Source organism: Enhydra lutris, unplaced genomic scaffold (genome assembly GCF_002288905.1).
Source record: "Enhydra lutris kenyoni isolate GAN:26980312 unplaced genomic scaffold, ASM228890v2 scaffoldscaffold19, whole genome shotgun sequence".
Lineage (NCBI taxonomy): Eukaryota > Metazoa > Chordata > Mammalia > Carnivora > Mustelidae > Enhydra > Enhydra lutris.
In genome coordinates this window covers 4,451,476-4,468,797 of record NW_019154103.1, presented here as the reverse complement: position 1 = coordinate 4,468,797, position 17,322 = coordinate 4,451,476, and the positions used below count along the sequence as shown (strand labels likewise).

Here is a 17,322-nt window from a genome sequence, read left to right as displayed (position 1 = left end):
AGGCTTGTATTGCTATATACTTCCTCTTAGATCTGCCTTTGCTGCATCCCAAAGGTTCTGAACAGTGTGTTTTCATTTTCATTTGTTTCCATGAATTTTTAAAATTCTTCTTTAATTTCCTGATTGACCCATTCATTCAAAGAGTATCCAGGATACTCTTTAGCTTCCTTGTATTTGAATTCTTGCCAAATTTCCTCTTGTGATTGAGTTCCAGTTTTAAAGCATTGTCTGAAAATATGCAAGGAATGATTCCAGTTTTCTGGTACCAGTGGAGACCTGATTTGTGACCCAGTATGTGATCTGTTCTGGAGAGCATTCCATGTGCACTCAAGAAGAATGTGTATTCTTTTGCTTTAGGATGGAATGCTCTGAATATATGTGAGAAGTCCATATGATCCAAGGGCTTTGTGTTATTCAAAGCCCTTGTTTCCTTGTTGATCTTCTCCTTAGATGATCTGTCCGTTGCAGTGAGTGGGGTGTTAAAATCCCCTACTACGATTGTATTATTATCGACGTGTTTAAGTTTGTTATGAATCAGTGTATATAATTGACTGTTCCCATGTTGGGGGCATAGATATTTACAATAGTTAGATCCTCTTGTTGGATAGATCCTTTAATTATGATATAGTGTTCTTATGTCTTATTACAGTCTTTAGCTTAAAATCTAATTTGCCTAATGTATTAGATGTTAATAAAAATAATTAAAAAAAAAAAAAGGACTGAAGTGCAGTTCGTAATGGAGGTTCACTCCAGCAGACTCACAAGCCTGGTGCCTACTTTGAAATCTTTCAGTCACTACTTCTTTGTCAATTAAATAAAAAATTTAAAAGAAAAAATAAAATAAAATCTAATTTGTCTGATATAAGGATTTCCACCCCAGCTTTCTTTTAATGTCCATTAGCATGATACATGGTTTTCTTCCTCCTCACTTTAAATCTGGAGGTGTCTTTGGGTCTAAAATGAGTCTCTTGCAGATAGCATATCGATTGGTCTTGCTTTTTTATCTAACCTGATACCCTGTGTCTTTTGATTGGGGCATTTAGCCCATTTTCATTCGGGGTAACTATTGAAAGATATTAGTTTAGTGCCACTGTATTGCCTGTAAGGTGACTGTTACTGTATATTGTCTCTGTTCCTTTCTGGTCTTTGTTACTTTTGGGCTCTCTCTTTGCTTAAAGGATCCCTTTTAATTTCTTGTAGGGCTGGTTTGGTGATCACAAATTCTTTTAATTTCTATTTGGCAAGATTTTTATCACTTCTTTTATTTTCAGTGAGGTCCTGGCTGGATGAAGTATTCTTGGTTGCATGTTTTTCTCATTAGCAAGCTGAATATATCATGTCAGTCCTTTCTGGCCTGCCAGGTCTCTGTGGGTAGGTCTGCTGCCAATTAATGTTTCTAGCCTTTTAGGTTATAGACCTCTTGTCCCCAGCTGCTTTCAGGATTTTCTCTCTGTCTCTCTGAGATTTATAAGTTTCACTATTATATGTCAGGGTGTGAACCTATTTTTATTGATTTTAAGGGGGGTTCTCTGCCTCCTGGACTTGAATGCCCCTTTCCTTTCCCAGATTAGGGAAGTTCTCCACTATAATTTGTTCCAGTATACCTTCTTCCCCTCTCTTTCCTCTTCTTCTGTGATCCCAGTTATTCTAGTATTACTTCACTTTGTGATATCACTTATCTCTAGGAATCTCCAGGTGATCCACTAGTTCTCTTTTTCATAGCTTCTTTATTCTCCGTTATTTTGTCTTCTATATCACTAATTCTCTCTTCTGTTTCATTTTAGCAGTTTCAGCCTCCATTTTTTATTGCATCTCATTAATAGTCTTTTTTATTTTGACTTGATTAGATTTTAGTTCTTTTATTTCTCCAGAAAGGGATTCTCTAGTTTCTTGTATGCTTTTTCCAAGCCCAACTAGTATCTTTATAATCATTATTCCGAACTCTAGTTCAGACATCTTATATCCATACTGACTAGGTCCCTGGCAGTCATTACTGCCTTTTGTTCTCTTTTTTGAAGGGAGTTTTTCCCTCTTGTAATTCTTGCAGAAAGTGTTGCTTTTCTGTTTTTGTAAAGTTGCAGCTATTCTTTTCTTAGATCTCTGGTTAAGTTGGCAGGTGTTCACAATGATTTAATAGCTATCTAGCTGAATTCCTGGGATCAGACAAAACTAAGGTCTCCTACTCCTCTGCCATCTTGGACTTCTCAATCATTTGGTAATTTTAGAAGTTTATATTTGATGATCATATGTTGTTAGTAAGACTTTGCATTACAAGAAATATCTTTTGGGGTGCTTGGGTGGCTCAGTGGGTTAAAGCCTCTGCCTTCAGCTCAGGTCGTGATCCCAGGGTCCTGGGATCGAGCCCCACATCGGGCTCTCTGCTCAGTGCAGAGCCTGCTTCTCTCTCTCTCTCTCTCTCTCTCTGCCTGCCTCTCTGCCTACTTGCGTTCTCTGTCAAATAAATAAATAAAATCTTTAAAAAAAAAAAAAAGAAATATCTTTTGATCTAGTTAACATTTTCTCATTAATACGTTTACAGGTCACATTTCAGAACACATGTAAATAATTTTCTTGGACAAAACAATCTATAGAGTGCAAGTCTATTTTAGCAAAAATAGATGTATAAATATTTAAATTTATGAATGAACATTTAGTATTTTGAGACAGCATTTTATTTATTTATTTTTTAAAAGATTTTATTTATTTATTTGACAGACAGAGATCACAAGTAGGCAGAGAGGCAGGAAGAGAGAGAGAGAGGAGGAAGCAGGCTCCCTGCCAAGCAGAGAGCCCGATGTGGGGCTCAATCCCACGACTCTGGGATCATGACCTGAGCCGAAGGCAGAGGCTTTAACCCACTGAGCCACCCAGGTGCCCCTTGGGACAGCATTTTAAAATCAGCCTTACGTATCTTTGAAGTTGTTACTATTAGCATCTAATATATATTCCTGGTAAATCGAACGTGTTATTATTAATTATTTTCTGCTTATATCATTTAGGATCATTTTATAACCTTTTGCATTTGAAGTATGTGTGATGTGGTAGTATAAGTGATTTTTAACAGGTTCTGATATATCTGGTATAGATAATACTACCCTTATTTTTTTTTATTAATATGTTCTGGAATCTTAAAACCATTTTTATTGTCTTTTACATACTAAAATAAGTGGGTACTCAGTGAAATATTATTTTCTAGTAAAGATTCTGATTTATAGACAAAATGGACATACAGCACCAATTTGCCATATATAAAGGATTTAAAGTTGGTATTTTTAAATCTATTACTTACAGTGATTCTGAAGATGGGGAGAAGGAAAATGAAAAATCTAAAACTTCAGATTCTTCTAGTGCTGATTCTGGTTCAGAAGAAGAAAGTTCTCCAGGTTCTGAATCCGAATCTGAAAGTGAGTCTGAATCAAGAAAAGTCGCTAAGGTAAGAGATTGCACATTGCTGTCATTGAAAGGAAGTATTTTCATAGCCTTTATCCAAAAGAATAAGTACTTTTGAAAATCATTGTTTTGGGGCTGCCTGAGTGGCTCATTTGGTTAAGCATCTGCCTTTGGCTCAGGTCATGATTCCGGGGTCCTGGGATCAAGCCCTGTGTCTTCCTGCTTGATGGAGAGTCTGCTTCTTGTGCTCCCTCTACCTGTCCCCCCAACCCTAGCTCGTGCTCTCTTTGTCTCTCAAATAAGTAAATGAAATCTTAAAAAAAAAAAAAAAAAAAAAAAAAAGAAAATTAGTATTTTGCTGAAAATCAAGAAATTGAGAATTCAACATTGTCACTGATAACTAAAATAAAAACTATCTTTATTCATCTCTTTGTTGTTTTATTAGATAATTGGTTCCTGTTTACCTCAATCCTACAGAGACATTAGAAACTTTTTTTAAGATTGATTTATTTATTGAAAGAGGAAGAGCAAGAGCGTGGCAGGGAGGGGCAGAGGGAGAAAAGAATCCCAAGCAGAGTCAGCGCTGAGTGCAGAGCCTAACAGGGCTAGATCCCACAGCCCCAATATCATGTTGGGATCCAAAACCAAGAGTCAGTCGCTCAACTGACATCCCAGAAACTTCTTTTAACCTCATCTTTTGCCACTGAAATTACAGAGGTCAATATCAGTTACAGCCCTTTTTGTTGTGAGCTAGCATGCGACAATGGAGGCTTTTGCAAAAGGGGAATTTTGTAAAAGGAAGTCACAAATAATATTGAGCTAAGTAATATAAATGTATGTACATTATAACAAACTGAGACAAATAATGCTTTTTAAAAATAGGTGTTTGAAAAAATTTTTTTAAATGAAAATAAAAATAGGTGTTTGGGTAATATAATATTTTTAAAGGTTTAATTAAAGGATATAGATATTTAACTAGTTAATAAAAATTAAATAGCCATCTATTTAAAAACAAATGCAAGAATCACTTATGCAATAGAATGATAATGCTTTCTGATATCATATTTGTAACACTGAAACTTGTCTGCCTAGCAGCAAAAAATAAAAGTATAAGTTGAAAAAATGTGGTTATTAATATAAAGTTGAGACCTATTGCATATTTTTCTGATCTTTAATTGTTACCCCTTTCCTATAAATGGGTCCTGGACTTTAAACGCAGTAGTTTTTTTATAAATAAACTGTTTATCCCATGTGTTGAAAATGTGGTCAAACTTTGCCTTTTAGTGAATTCAGTTTTTTAACCTATTATCTTTTTCATTTGTATTTTCTATTAACTTGAAATTCTTTAAAAAGTCATCTGAGTAGCCAAGGATAAAAATAAATTCATGAAGTAGATAATTGCCTTCCCCCATCCAGAGATTTATTATTAAAGAATAAGCATATTTTTTTAAAAAAAGAATACCATATTTAAAAATTGGCTAGTTTTTGTCTTACCTTATTGCAAATATTCTTGTATATAGTGATACCTATTTTAAACAGGAATTTATATTTAAAACTTGTATCTGTTTATGTATATAATCTAAGATTTCTATTTTCCAAAATTCACATAAAATCTTAGTGATTTTTATGTTTATTACTCTGACCTCATATACAAATTTATCACATAGTGAGTTTGATGTTCTCTCATTTGCTACTTACATTAAATAATTTATAGCAAATTATTCATTTCCTACTTTTATATTTTAAAATTTAAGATGTTATTTAAAATAAAAGAGCTTTAGAAATTGACAATAAGTACAATCCAGAATAAGAATCAGTGTTTTAGAAAAGGAGCAAGCAAGAAATCAGTGTCAAGTGGGTAAAATTAAAGTGCGTTATTCTTATGAAGTTTTACAGAAGTTGTAGAATTGTAGACTTTAGTGCCTACATAGTATTAGAAGCAGAGGTTTGAGAACCCCATTAAAAAGCCACAGAAGTATCCTAGGTTAGCAGTTCAGTTTGTTTCTTTGTCAGACACTTTCAATGATCGGTGTCTCTTAATTGAAAATATTTTTCTATAGGACATCAGTATAAGATTTTAAAGTATTGTGGTAAGCTAAGACTCTTGAAAGATTTGGATTTTAGTCACATTGTTGATACTTTTATGTCCATGTGTTTTGTGTTTGTGCCTTATTTTCTCCATATTACAATGCCTTTTCTTATCTATAATAGATAGGATTGTTCGTTTTAATTTATCACTTGGAATATTCCCTGCCATGGAGCCACCCTATTTTTTACTGTTCCTTTCTGAGTGATTTGGACTAAACCGTGCAATTACAAGTATACCAGTTTTCTAATAACGGGCAACTCTTTAACTGTCGAAGTCCTCCTTAGAACAAGTATTGTGGCTTCTGTTCTAGATTATGAGTAATGAAGGCAGATGGTGGCTGCTTTACCTTAATTTAGCATGTCAGTATGTTAGTGCTGAAAATTCATATGCCTTAAAATCTGCAGCCAAACTAAATCTGTACTTTTACTGTTTCTCTTCTTTTTCTTTCACTTGGATAGTGTGTTTTGGGGATATTGAGCATGAAAATGAGGCTTCAGAGGTACTTTGAATATATAGCTTTGAAAACAGTTTATGGTGTCCTATGGGATAGGTATAGTGTTCTACTTTTTGGAAGATAATATCTTTATGCTTCAGTTTCCTCATCTATAAAGTAGAAATGCTAATACTTATTCTACTGCTTTCAAGTGCTATTATAAAAAATCAAATATGAAAGATCAATGTAAAGCACTATATAACTATAGAACAGCAAGTGTTAACATTTTTTAACTTGAATGTTAATTCCCTGGGAGACCACCAGTAGTAGAATTATAGAACACCAGTGCAGTAAGGAACTGGAATTCTTTTTCAACTCTTAATATCTCCTGTGGTTTTCTGACTCTTTTTATACCACTCAAGTTATAAGTTCATGTCCAGGTATGACTCCTTTCTGCAGAGGACTGAGCTGCCATCTACTATGGGTGTCTTCTGCCTCTCTCTGCTCTCTAATAGACAATCTCTATCCTCCTTTTCCTTTGAATGTAGCTCTAAGTAAGCGATCCCACTTAGCCAAGAAAAAGCCTCACTTACTTTTGGACTTGTTGATAATCATCTGCCTCCTTTGCACCTTCAGTCTCTTTCTTCACTAATTAATTTCCTCCTCTGCCAACCATGGCACTCAAGTGCTTTGCCAGCATTTGGGGGGTGAGGAGCAGGGAGGGGGAAATACACAGAAATAGAGAGTGTGTGAGAGTGAGAGTTTAGAAAAATATTCTAGATAGTCTTTGTCCACAATTAACTTAACCCAGTTATTTCTTAGTCCCTTTAAAGTTGGTTTCCACTCTTACCACTTCCTATAGATACTGCTCTCTGAAAAGTCAGCCATGATATTTCCCCAAATCCAGTGAGCTTCTCTTGGTTATTATTCTTCTTGATTTTATGTAACTATTCCCGTAATACTTGAAACTCTTTGCATCCCTTTTCTTCTGACTTCTTTGACGTTTTAGTCTTTTTATTGCTTCACTTTTTAACCCCTCTGACATCAAGTGTCAACATGGCCCTCAAGTTAGTGCTTGATACACAACATTTTATCAAAAACATTAATCGATGTGAATCAATTTATTTTTAGTCTTTTTTCCTATATTTTTTCCTGTTGTGAGACTCATTCACTCCTGTGGCTTTAGCTAAAATATTATGTGAAATACTTCTGTAAAGACATCTCTAAATCCCTATAATGCCTCCAACTTTTCTTCCTGAATTCAAACTGAAATCTTAGACCTTTTAGGAGCTATTGGTTTCTCAAACCTGATATAGCCAGAAGAATTGTTCTGCCATTTGGTGCTAGCATTCTTTCTCTTCTCCTGGATCTCCCCAGAATTATCTTTGACTCTTTCTTTATCCTGTATATTCACGAAGTTGCCAAGTCTTAGAGATTCTCTAAGATTCTCTCATATCTGTTTCTTTTTTTCTTACTACCAGCGTACTAGATTACCTCTCCATTACCTCAATTCTTAGACCATTGCCGTTGGTCATCCTTAGATCCCCAACCCCAGTCCTTGCCAGATTAATGTTAAGGTTACCCATAATGTTATGCCCCATTATCATCTTAGTTCAATAAAAAATCAGTAGGCTAGCATGCCCAAACCTACCTTTCTGGTCTCTATTTCCTTTGTGGTCCCTGTGTTCTAATCCCAGTGGACTGTATATTTGTAGTTCTCTTAACATGCTGTATGCTTTCCCACTGGAGCAACTGGAGTCTATCTGGTCTCTCCTATTTGAGAATGCATGGAATAAAAAATGTTACTGATGAGAAGGTATTACCCATGTGAATGGTGTAAAGACAGTCAAAAGAGGGAGAACCTCTGTTGAATTGTGTTCTTGAGGTGTGTGTCATTCAACACCATGCCCCAGCATAACCATAAAACATGAAACTATATACAGTCATACATTCTGGCATTTTGTTTGTTTGTGTTATTGATTGGAAGATGTCCTCATTTTAGATCAGATATTGTCAGTAATGACCAAAGAAAGATTATCTTGTTCAGTGACTTTTTTTAGTTGGGCAGACATATTTTATTAGTAGGTGTTCTTTTCTGAAATATATTTGATAGAAAAAATACTTTAAGTCTAACCCTTCTTATGAAATAGTTCTTTTGCCTCCAAATAATACCTATAACGAAATTACTTTTAATAGTTCCATATTTTAAGTGCTTTCCCATAGTTTACACAATGTAAAGGGAAATATTTTATTTAACATAGAAGAGTGAAAAGGAAAATCAGTAATGTAGCCCACATGGTATCAGGAAAAGATTCACATTTATATCACTTTATCCTATTTTTTACCGATATAATTAAGTTATATTCTACTTGTAGTTAAAATTTTGTGTAGAACAGATGGTCACAATTTTATTTAAAATAATGTTTTTAAAAAAGCTATCAGACTTTGAGTTGTTTTAATTGAATCTAGGCTTTGATATTTTTAAAACTAGACAGTATGTTAGTGTGTTCCTACATATAATAGTTATTCCCACTATCACCTTGTTAGCCTATTCTTCATGCCTTAACTGTGGTATAATAGTTCTGATTTTATCTTCAGTGTCTATGCACCAGCTGCCAAAGATTTAAATAACCTTTTTTTTAAATGATAGAAATTTTAAACCATGGTTACAATTTATTGTACATAACTTCTATGCATTTTCTTTGTAAATATTAGCAACATTTTAATTATATGAAGTGTGTGTAAAGCATAATTTGTCAATGGGAATAAACATATAACATACTTGCACTTAACATTTCATATTAAGAGCATTTCCTATTTGAGTCAAAATTAGGATTAATATATATATATATATATATATATATATATATATATACTAGATGTGCAGAAAAACAGTACTACATATGTATACACAGCAGTGTTTGAGATGCTATCAGTAGACTTTATCACAGGTTACATGGATTTCATATAACTTCACTAGTCCATTTTGGGGAGGGATTAAATCTCTTAAATGCTCTATAGACCAGTTACTGTTACTGTGACTAGTGTCTGTCCAGCCATTAGTAAATGTTAAGATATGCCTAGTAAAAGATCTGCCACATGAAAGATTTTTGGGGGTAAGATAAAATTGGCATGCGTTATGAAATAGGTAATTGATAAGAGTGAAAGAAACTATTTTCTGATAGGTTTTCTGCCCTATTTGAGAAATACAAAACAAGTTTACTTGTGTTTTTACAAGTATTTATGTATTTTGCAATTATATAACTTCTGTGCATATTGTAGAGTATTGGTTTTTTACTCTGACAGTTCAAAACCTTGCCTCTTTCAATTTCTGTCGTTCCCAATTTAGCTTATATTTTAAGTTCTCCAGAACAGAAATACCATTTCACTTCAGTTGAGATCTTTAAAATCAAAGTGAATGTCATTAAGAAGCTTTCTTATTGAAGTAGATGTAATATTATAGGGAAGATATTTTTAACAGTTTAGACTACTTTTGACTTAGAAAGAAGTCTCAATTTATTGGCAACATACTTTTGTTTTAAAGCCCAATGTAAGTGTGAGCCTCAGATTTTTAAAATCAGATTTGTTAGATGACTTGAAGGCAAGAGAGTCATTAAATTGTCCTTGGTTGATAATTCTAATTGAAAGTATTTCATGCAAATATCTTGCCCTGTGAGGCTAGAAATTAGCCTTGAATTTTTGTTGATTTCAAAGTACAATATGAGTTTGACAAACTTTACATATCACTTATCCTGCTTTATCATTTTAAATTTCAATCTTCCTTACAATGGTTTCCTCTTTAGAAGTGTATTTGGTGCTTATTGTTTCATATCTTTTTTTCTACTTGCTTCTTTTTTTAATCAGCATGAAATGAACGTGCATAGTACATTAAAAAAATCTTTACAGATATATTAGTACATGTTTTTATTTGTATTATTTGGAGCTTAATAAGTATTTCCAGGATCTTTTATTTAGTACTTGAAATGTAATATATTAAGTAGAAATCAGTTTCTTAACCCTGTGACTTTGTATTTTATTTTGAAAATGTTGATGTGTTGAGGTGTATAATCGAATACCATAGAAACAAAATGGAGATTTGAGGGTGATGAATTGATAACTAGGTATTTTTGTAGTGAGATTTTAAGATCAGTTACTGTTGTCCTTATAAAAGTCTAATACAGTCACTCAGCTGTTAAAAACCTAATCCTCTATTTAAAAAAATATACAAAAACAAATTGTCTATCTTTCTGCCTGATCTCTTCTCAAGTACTAACACAATGGAAACAGTGGGTGATCTGTCAGTGTGTTTGGTTTGTCAGTGATGGTTTTGTATAAATATTGGGAGGGTAAGAAATAAAATTCACACAGTAAAATATGATTTCATCTGCCTTTTCTCTGCAGCTCCATGGCTCATGCTGCGGTGTGAAATTCTCATTTTACACACTTTGCAGGCGGAGCACATGAATTATGCATTGAGCAAGAAAAATCTCCTGCCTCAAGTCCTATATGCATTTACCCAGGTTCTGTCTCTATTACCAAGATGAATTGCAAATGGAGAAATGTTTGATGGAATAGGGCTCTTAACTTCTTTGTTTAGAATTCAGATTTTTATTTTTATAGTAGATCCTTTAAGTATGAAAATGTTTTTAACTTACTATGGATTTTTTAAAATGAAAAATGAAATATAATATAAGAGAAGAATGCCAAACACATCACGAAGCTTTTTATAGCCTTGATTTGGAATGCAAGGCTTTTTCAATTCAGTAGAAATGATCGTTATCTATTGCTAATGTTGTATTTCGGTCACTGGTTATTTGCTCTTCTCAGAAAGTCAATGAAATTCTGTCCTTTTGAGAGCCTTTTTTTCCTTCTGTTTTAGAATTCTGGTAAGAGATTATGTCAATTTCACATGCAGCTCTGTCCTGTGTTGTATGTGACCTGATGTATATTTAATAGATATTGTTACACACTCTTAGCTGTGAAGTAGAAAATAAGGTATAGACTTGTTTCCAGCTTTAACTTTATCTTGATTTGATAGGTTTCTAATTTTTCAGGTAGGAAGGTTACAGTTCCGTAAAAACAGTCCTGCACCATCGTAGCTTATAGGAAGCTATACCCATTGTGCTCAGCATAGTATTTTGATAAGTCACATGGTGTTAAGCTCTTTTTGTAATGTTCTTTCTTCACAGGAATGATATTCTAGTTGAGATGGCATTTTCATTCTCAACCTGTTTCTCTTTATTGCTACTTTTAAATTCCAGCTCAAAACTAACATTTCTTCTATTTTTTTCCCCAACCCTAGAAATTGTTTTTCATTTTAGGTATGGAAAGAGGAGCAAATATTGTTTCCTTTGTTTCTAAATAATGAGTGAAAATGAAAACCCATCCAGATAATTTGAGGTTTTCAGAGGCAGAAATTATTATTCTCATGAAGAAAATCAGTATTAGTGTTTTGTTACTGTTAGTATTTAGTTATTCTATGATACTTGCAAATAATTTGTTTTGAGTTTTAGCATAAGGGAAAAAACTAGCAGAACTTAAGGTCATTTTAAAATGTTACCTAACAGGTAATTTGATGTATTACTCTTATTCATGTATTTGCACTGTCATAAGAGCTCTAACATGCTGTTGACTTTAAATGATAGTAAGGTACCTTTTGCTTTAGTGAGACCTTTCTATGGTTAGAGGCATATTTCAGAAATACTTGTAAAAATATGTAGAGATAAGCTGTAAACTCCTTTATTAGATTATAAGTTACCTGAAGGCGGGAACTATGCCTTGGCTGTATTACTTCCTTTGCTTAGCACAGAATCTGATACATGCTATGCATGTCTATTGGATGAATGAAAGATTGAATAAATGAACAAAAACATTTTAGCAAAAAGTGAAGTTTGGGCCTTTAATTTGAGAAGATTTGATACAAAAAGTATAGATTATAAAGATAAGTAACTTTGATCCAAATACATCTGTTTAGCATCCTAATCTGTGTCCATCTTTGTTCATAATACTACTCATTACTGTACTTAATTTGTCCTTTAAAAGAAGAAAAATACGTTATATACATATATTTTTTTCTTTATGTATATATGTCACATCTTTTCTGAATCTCTGACCAAACTGAATAGATAGAGATAGAGTAAACCCTAAGTATGTGCAGATATGTTTTGAAATACTTAATCTCCCCAACGGAAAACAGTAAAGAAAGAAAATGAATACTTTTCATCCCTTAACAGCAAGAGCCTGAAAATGTCATTTGTAGATTTTAATGAATGCCTTTGGCTAAAAAAGTCTGGTGGAACCCACTGTTGAAAGATAAAGTACCTAATACAGTGCCTGTCACAAACTACATCTCAGGCTAATCTGTTACGAGCCTCTTGACAATTTCAGAGCTAAACTTATATTATTTGAGCATTTCTTTTTCTTTTTCCTTTTTTTTTAATTTTAAGTATTTATTTGAGGGAGAGAAAGAGAGAGCAGGAGTCATTGGGGGGTGGAGTGGGGAGGTAGAAGCAGACCCCCGCTGAGCAGGGAGCCCACCACCGGACTCCATCCCAGGACTCCAGGATCACAACCTGAGCTGAAGGCAGACACCCAGGTGCCCTGAGCAATTTTTTTTCTTAAACTAACTTCTTTAAAAATTATTTTCAAGGCATTTGTAGGCTTTTTCTACCAAAGAGCCATTTTAAGTTTTTATATTGGGAAAAGTTGTCAGATCACAAAATAACTATTTGCCTTTAAATTTTCTACTGATGGACCTTTACAATCTTTAAACAAAATATTTTAAGATAACAGTTTGCATGGTGGAGAAGAAATACTATATGCTATAGTTAAAATAAAAATTTTGATTAAAAAATACAGTCCATCTAACCATACAGAAAGCTTAATTTGATTTTTTTTTCCCCTTGGAGGAAAAAAAGTTTGTTTTGAAACATTAAGAACTACTTCATTGATTTTCTTTTAATAGAATGTGCAATAAATTAAATATTTCTTATTTATAGGAGAAAGAAAAAAAAAAAACAAAGCAAGATAGAAATCCTCTTACCAAAGATGTTTCACTTCTAGATCTAGATGATTGTAAGTATTGAAATTTAAATTTTTTCTTCTCTTTTTAATAGTAATTTTTTTGTTTGTGTGCTTTTTGAAAAAGAGGCACACACTTACAGGGGAGGGGAATGGCAGGGAGGAACTGAGGGAAAGAGAGAATCTTAAGCAGACTCCGTACCCAGGGCAGAGCCCAACATGGAGTTCGATCTCACAACCCTGAGATCATGACCTGAGCTGAAATCAAGAGTTGGACACTTAACCGACTGAACCACCCAGGTGCCCCAATAGTAGTATTTTTTATTTTTATGGTTCCCTTTATTTACATGTCTCAAAATATGTCTGTTTCTATTATGAAAAGTTTATAGATGAAAAAGACAAAGTTTTAGAAATTAGTTCTGTTAGTATTTTTTCTTTCATCTAGTCAAGTTATTAGTTTTTTATCAAATGAATAAAGATAACTGGTCAAATAAAAGTACACGAAATTAATTTTAAGATCTTTTGCTTTAATAATTTATACTTGTTTAGTAAATAATTATCCATATCTCACAACTTCACATTGTTAATTGTTGATTATAGAGATTGAAACATCTAACTTAAGGAAGTAGGAAATTAGGAAAGTAATTAGAAATGTAAAGGACACTACTATGTTCTACTTGCCACACTTTTGGTAGGAACAGAAATGGATGCAAAGCTTTTGAATGCCAGTGTGGCTGTAGTTATCAATATTTTAACTACAAAAAATCTTTATCTTAGCAGATCTACTTATAAGAATTTAGAATCCTATACATATACTTACCCAAGTGTGCAAAAGGTATATTCATCATCTCCTTTTAAGTACTTCTGCATTGTGAAAAAGTTAATGGAACTAACTTTATTGGGAGTAGATTTTGCACAGAAAAAATAACAAGTAAAATGCCGTAAATAAAATGCCACTGTCATTTTGCAATTTAATTTTTCCAAACTAGAGGTAAGTTATGGTTTTAGATCGTCTCAATCTGTCATAAGTAAAACTATTCTATTTATATTATTTACCTGGCCTGTCTTCAGTTGTCATGGCAAATTCTTAATATAGAGAAATTACAGGAAATACTTAGCAAAAAGAAATTAAACGTAAAATTGGACCCTATGAACAATTAGAAGAAATGGATTCCAAGAAACACAACCTTCTAAGACTGAATCATGAAGAAATTGAAAATCTGAGTAGACTAATTACAAGTAATGAAATTGAATCAGTAATTTTAAAACTCCCCAAAAATGAAAGTCTAGAACCAGGCAGCTTTACAGGTAAATTCTACCAAATATTTCAACAAAAGTTAGTACCTATCCTTCTCAAATTATTCCAAAACATTGAAGAGGAAGGAATGCTACCAATCTTATTTTATAAGGCCAGGATTACCTTTATACCAAAACCAGGCAGAGATACCCTAAATACAAAAATTTGGGGCCAGTATCCACAGTGAATATACATGCAAAAATTCTCAACAAAATATTAGCAGACTCAGTTCAATAATACATTAAAAGGATCATATACCATGATCAAGCAGGATTTATTCCAGGGATGCAAGGATGGTTCTACATCTGCAGATAGTTTCACATGATACACTATATTAACAAAAAGGTTAAAAATCATATGATCATCTCAGTAGATGCAGAAAAAGCATTTGATAAAATTCAGCGTCCATTTATGATTAAAAATTCTTAACAGAGTATGTATAGAAGGAATGTACCCCAACATAATAAAAGCTGTATCTGACAAACCTACTGCTAACATCATATGCAACTTTTGAGAAACTTAAAGCTTTTCCTCTAAGATTAGGAACAAGACAAGTGTGCCTACTTTTGCCACTTTTTCATCATTGTACTGAAAGCCTCAGCAATCAGGCAAGAAAAAGAAATAGGAATCATCCAAATTTGAAAGGAAAAAGTGAAGCTATTTGCAGGTGATAGGATACTATATATAGAAAACCTAAAGACTCCACCAAAAAAATTATTAGAACTAATGAATTGAGTAAAATTACTGGATATGAATTTAACACAGAGAAATTCATTGCATTTCTCTACATTAACAGTGAGCTATCAGAATTTAAGAGAGCAGTCCCATTTGTAAGTGCATCAAAAATAATAAAATACTTAGGAATAAATTTTTTTTAAGATTTTATTTATTTATTTGACAGAGACAGAGAGAGGGCACAAGCAGGGAGCCCGATGCATGACTTGATCCCAGGACCCCAGAGTCAGAACCTGAGCTGAAGGCAGCCCTTAACCAACTGAGCCACCCAGGCATCCCGGAATAAATTTTAGCCAGGTATTGAAAGACCTGTACTCTGAAAACTGTAAGACATTGGTGAAAGCAATTGAAGAAAACACAAATAAAAGAAAAGATATACCATGCTTATGGATTGGAGGAATTCATCTTGTTAAAATGTTCATACTACCAAAAGTAATATATTGATTGAATAAATTCCCTGTCAAAATACCAATGACATTTTTTGCAGAACTAGAGCAAAGAATCCTGAACTTTGTATGAAACCACTAAATATTCCAAGTTGCCAAGGCAGTCTTAAAAAAGAACAAAGCTGATGTCCATCAACAAATGAATGGATAAAGAAGATGTGGTGTGTATACATACAACGGAATATTACTCGGCTAACAAAAAGAATGAAATTTTGCCATTTGCAATGATGCAGATGGAACTACAGGGTATTATGCTAAGCGAAATAAGTCAGTTAGAGAAAGACAAATACCATATGATTTCACTTTAATGTGGAATTTAAGAAACAAAACAAATGAACATGGGGAAGGGAAGGAAAAATAAAATAAGATAAAAACAGAGAGGGAGGCAAACCGTAAGAGACTCTTAACTCTAGGGAACAAACTGAGGGTTGCTGAAGGGGAGATGAGAGGGTGGGGTAATTGGACGATGGGCATTAAGGAGGGCACTTGATGTGATAAGCACTAGGTGTTATATGCAACTGATGAATCACTAAATTCTTTCCTTGAAATTAATAACCTATATATTAGGCAAACTTAATTTAAATTAAAAAAATTTTTTAAAGAAAAAAGAGAACAAAGCTGGAGGCACTGTACTCCCTGATTTCAAAGTATTCTACAGAGCTATAATAAAACAGTGTAATACTGGTACAAAAGCAGAGACGGATCAGTAGGATAAAATACAGAACCCAGAAATAAACCCATGCATATATGGCCAAGTAATCTAAGACAAAGGAGACATGAGTATACATGGGAAGGGCAGTCTCTTCAATAAATGGTGTGGGGAAAACTGGACAGCTACATGCTAAAGAATGAAACTGGACCACTATTGTATACCATATACGAAGTAAATTCAAAATGTACTTAAGACTTAAATGTAAGATCCAAACCATAAAACTCCTAGAAGAAAACATGGACAGTAAGCTCTTCACACCAGTCTTAGTATTTTTTTGGACCAGTCTCCTCAGCCAAGGGCAACAAAAGCTAAAGTAAACAAATGACATTATTATCAAAAAAGCTTTAGCACAGAAACCATCAGCCAAGCGAAAAGACATCCTACTGAGTGGGAGAAGATGTTTGCAAAACATGCATCCAATGAGGGGTTAATATCTAAAATATATGAAGAACTTACCTGACTTAGTGTTAAAAGAAACAAACAACCTGATTGGAGCACTGGGTGGCTCATTCAGTTAAGCCTCCAGCTGTTGGTTTCAAAACACCTCAGGTCATGATCTCATGGGTCCTGAGATTGAGCTCTGCCTCAGGCTCCATGCTCATCGAGGAGGCTGCTCGAAGATTCTTTCCCTTTGTCCCTCCCCCAACTCATGTGCACTCTCTCTTCCTCTCTCTAAAATAAATCTTAAATAAAAAGAAGAAGAAGAAGAGGAAGAAGAAAGAACCTGATTAGAAAATGGGCAGAGGACTTATATAGACATTTTTCCAAAGAAGTTACACAGATGACCAACAGACACATGAAAAGGTGTTCATCATCACTTATTAAAAGCAAATCAAAACTGCAATGAGATATCACCTCACACCTGTCAGAATGGCTAAAATGAAAAACACAAGAAACAACAAAGTGTTGGTGAGGATGTGGAGAAAAACTAACCCGCATGCACTCTTGGTAGAAATGCAAACTGGTATAGCCACTCTGGAAAATAGTATGGAGCTTCTTCAAAAAATTAAAAATAGAACTACCCTATGATCCAGCAATCCTGCTAGTAGGTATTTACCCAAATAATACAAAAACACTAATTCAGAGGGATACATGCACCCCTGCTTATAGTAGCATTATTTACAATAGCCAAATTATGGAAGCCACTCAAGTGTCCATTGATTGATGAATGGACAAAGAAGATGTGGTACACACACACAC

General features: G+C 33.7%; 1 protein-coding gene across 1 annotated transcript in view; it reads left to right on the top strand.

Moving 5' to 3' along the window:
* The window catches only part of LOC111148283 (adaptor related protein complex 3 beta 1 subunit), a 278,207-nt gene that overhangs the window by 182,511 nt on the left and 78,374 nt on the right, over nt 1–17,322 (top strand). The window contains exons 20-21 of the mRNA XM_022504764.1: nt 3,292–3,433; nt 12,911–12,986. Of these exons, the coding sequence (XP_022360472.1) occupies nt 3,292–3,433; nt 12,911–12,986 (218 nt within the window). The remainder of the gene's footprint in view (nt 1–3,291; nt 3,434–12,910; nt 12,987–17,322) is intronic.